The sequence below is a fragment of the Orycteropus afer genome, unplaced genomic scaffold, assembly GCF_000298275.1.
Source record: "Orycteropus afer afer isolate SDZICR_OR568_19922 unplaced genomic scaffold, OryAfe1.0 scaffold00061, whole genome shotgun sequence".
NCBI classification, from domain to species: Eukaryota; Metazoa; Chordata; class Mammalia; order Tubulidentata; family Orycteropodidae; genus Orycteropus; species Orycteropus afer.
In genome coordinates this window covers 3,858,322-3,860,899 of record NW_006921648.1, presented here as the reverse complement: position 1 = coordinate 3,860,899, position 2,578 = coordinate 3,858,322, and the positions used below count along the sequence as shown (strand labels likewise).

The window sequence follows — 2,578 nt, the reverse complement described above, 5'->3', positions numbered from 1 at the left end:
GTGAAGATTGACAGCCTGGGAGAACCTGTGGGCAGTTCCACTCTGTCCTCTAGGGGTGCTGAGTCGGCATCTAGTGGATGGCAGTGGGGTTTGTTGTTTTGGTTAAACCAGCTACTGGACAAGGTCCCTGGTAAATGGTTAATACCTTGGCCATTAGGGGTTCAAGTCCACCAAGAGGCACCTCAGAAGAAAGACCTGGTGATCTGAGAAATCGGTCACTGAAAGCTTAGGGGCGCACAGTCCCTGTCAGACGCACACAGGGTTGCCGAGAGTCGGAGTCGACTCCATGGCAGCTGGTTAACTAGGCAGCAGGCACGGGCAGATGCTTTCCCTTATCGCTGTAACAATGTGTTTTGCAGCTGACGAGGCTAAGACTCAGAATGCCCCCTGCCCTGGCCACGCCCACCATCTCTGATCTCCAGCTGTCCCACGCCTCAGGTCACACCCACCTTCCAGCAACGAGCTGCCTACACTTGTGGTCCGTGGCTCAGCTCAGATGGGGACAAACCCACATTCACGACCCCCTGGTTCTGCATGCCACCCCCAGGCAGGATCAGGTCTCTCAGGGCCCCACAACTCCCATCAGGACACACCACCCTGAAAGCTCTCTTGAGTCATGGGTTCTGGCTCCTCCTGCAGGCACAGTGAGCCCCAGAGGGCAGGAGACTTCTGGTGTCTTCCGGAACCTTGCGTGGTTCTGGCTCACAGCAGACCCTCAAGAAACGTTGATCGGGGGAGAAAGGATGGAAGTGGGTAGGGGGTGGGGTGGGAGGAGGGGAGCAAGGAAGCGGATTGAACAGAAAGCCCTGCCAATAAGACCTCTAACTGAAGTGGCTTCTGTCCCCACAAGCATCCGGCAGCTGAAGGAGCGCGTGACCAACCTGCGTGGGAAACACAAGCAGGTCTACAACCTGGCGGTGAAGGAGGTGGACCCGCAGGTCAACTGGACGGCGCTGGTGGACGAGAAGCTGGTGCGGCTGGGGCGGGGCTCCAGGCTGCGGGTGGGGATGGGGGTGGCCTATGTGTGTGCAGGGAGAGCCTTGTCACTTCGCGAGCACACAGCTGGGAGGCTCAGAGAGGCACAGCGCCCAGGCCGAGGTCACACAGGAGGAGAGGAGGTTCAGACCCTGCGCCTCAGCCAGACCATGCTGCTTCCCCGGCCCTCACTCTCCAGGCTGGCTCCTCAAGGTGGGAGCAGTGTCCAGACATCTGAGATGAAGCCTCCCATCACTGGGAAGAGCGTGGCGGCTGGCGTGAGGCTTCCTTGGTTGCATTCTCCGGTCCCCACTTGGAGTAGAGTGACCCTGGCAACTGCTTCCACCTCTCTGGGTCTCTATGTCCCCGTCTGTGAAATGGGGACAATAACTGTGGGTCTCTTAGGCGGTGGTGATGAGATTCAGTGAGAGGACATGTATTAGGGTAAAGCTCAGAGTGTGGAATTGCAGTGGTGAAGCTGGTGGCCCCGATTTTCTGTTGCTCATAATGTTGTGTTTTTGTGGGGGTTTACACAGTAGCTTCAGTTCCCACTCAACACTTCCCACACAAATTGTTCAATGACATCGGTCGCATTCCTGACAGTGCGTGAATGTGGTTATTTCCACCTGGTTGTTCCATTTCCGTTCATCTGGTTTCCCTGCCCCCCTTATCTTCTCATTTTTATTGAAGAGTCATTGTTGACTGGTCTCACAGAGGTGAGTTTTTCAAGGAGCACAGTACTTACAGGTGATGTTCGTTATTTTGGGAGCCAAGCTGTTAATTAGCTACATGGTGATGTCATGGGTTAGTTTCAGTTCAAGGTTTGAAGAGTATCTTGGGGTGATAGTCTCAGGGAGTCCTGCAGTTTCAACAAGTCCAAGGGGTCTGTTCTGTTGGTTTAGGAATTTCAGTTCAGTGTCGTGTTTTACTCCCGTTCTATTGGGGTCCATCTGCTGTGGCCCTGATTGGAATGGTTGGTAGTGGACGCCGGGCACCATCTAGTTCTTCTGGTCTCAGGGTAGATGAGGCCATGGTTCATGTCGATGGTTTGCCCCGTAGACTAGTTTTTTCTTGGAGTCTTTGGTTTCCTTCTTTCTCTTTCGGTCCAGATGAGTAGAGACCCATAGCTGTATCTGAGATGGACAGCCTCTATTTTGGTATCTTGTGGCTGCCGTAAGGGGAGGCTTTATCATCCCCCAGTCCTGGAGGCTGTGGATTTGAGACCAGGGTGTGGGCTGTGTGGGTTCCCTCTGAGGCTCGAGGCGGCATTGGTGCCGTTCCTCCCTTCCAGCTTCCTTGGCTTACAGATGTATCTTCACATGGGGTCCCTCTCCGCTCTCTGGGTCACCTCTTTTATCAGGACACGGTCATATGGAATCAGGACCCACCGTGCTTCTGTGTGACCTCATGTTAGCTGATAACACCTCCAAAGCTCCCTTTCCAAACAGGGTCACATTCACAGGTGCCGGGTCGGCACTTCAGAGCATCCTTTGAGGACACGGTTCCATCCTGACGCCCCCTTGTCCCTCACGGGGCTGCTGCACTCATGTCCTGGAAGGGACAGCATTGTCCCCAGGCCCGGGGCTGGGAGCTGAGGGGGTGA

The 2,578-nt window shown here is 55.0% G+C and overlaps 1 protein-coding gene across 1 annotated transcript in view; it reads left to right on the top strand.

The window, feature by feature from the left end:
- Positions 1–2,578, top strand: part of PPL (periplakin) — a 21,332-nt gene that overhangs the window by 1,331 nt on the left and 17,423 nt on the right. The window contains exon 2 of the mRNA XM_007939715.1: positions 851–1,253. Within this exon, the coding sequence (XP_007937906.1) occupies positions 851–1,253 (403 nt within the window). The remainder of the gene's footprint in view (positions 1–850; positions 1,254–2,578) is intronic.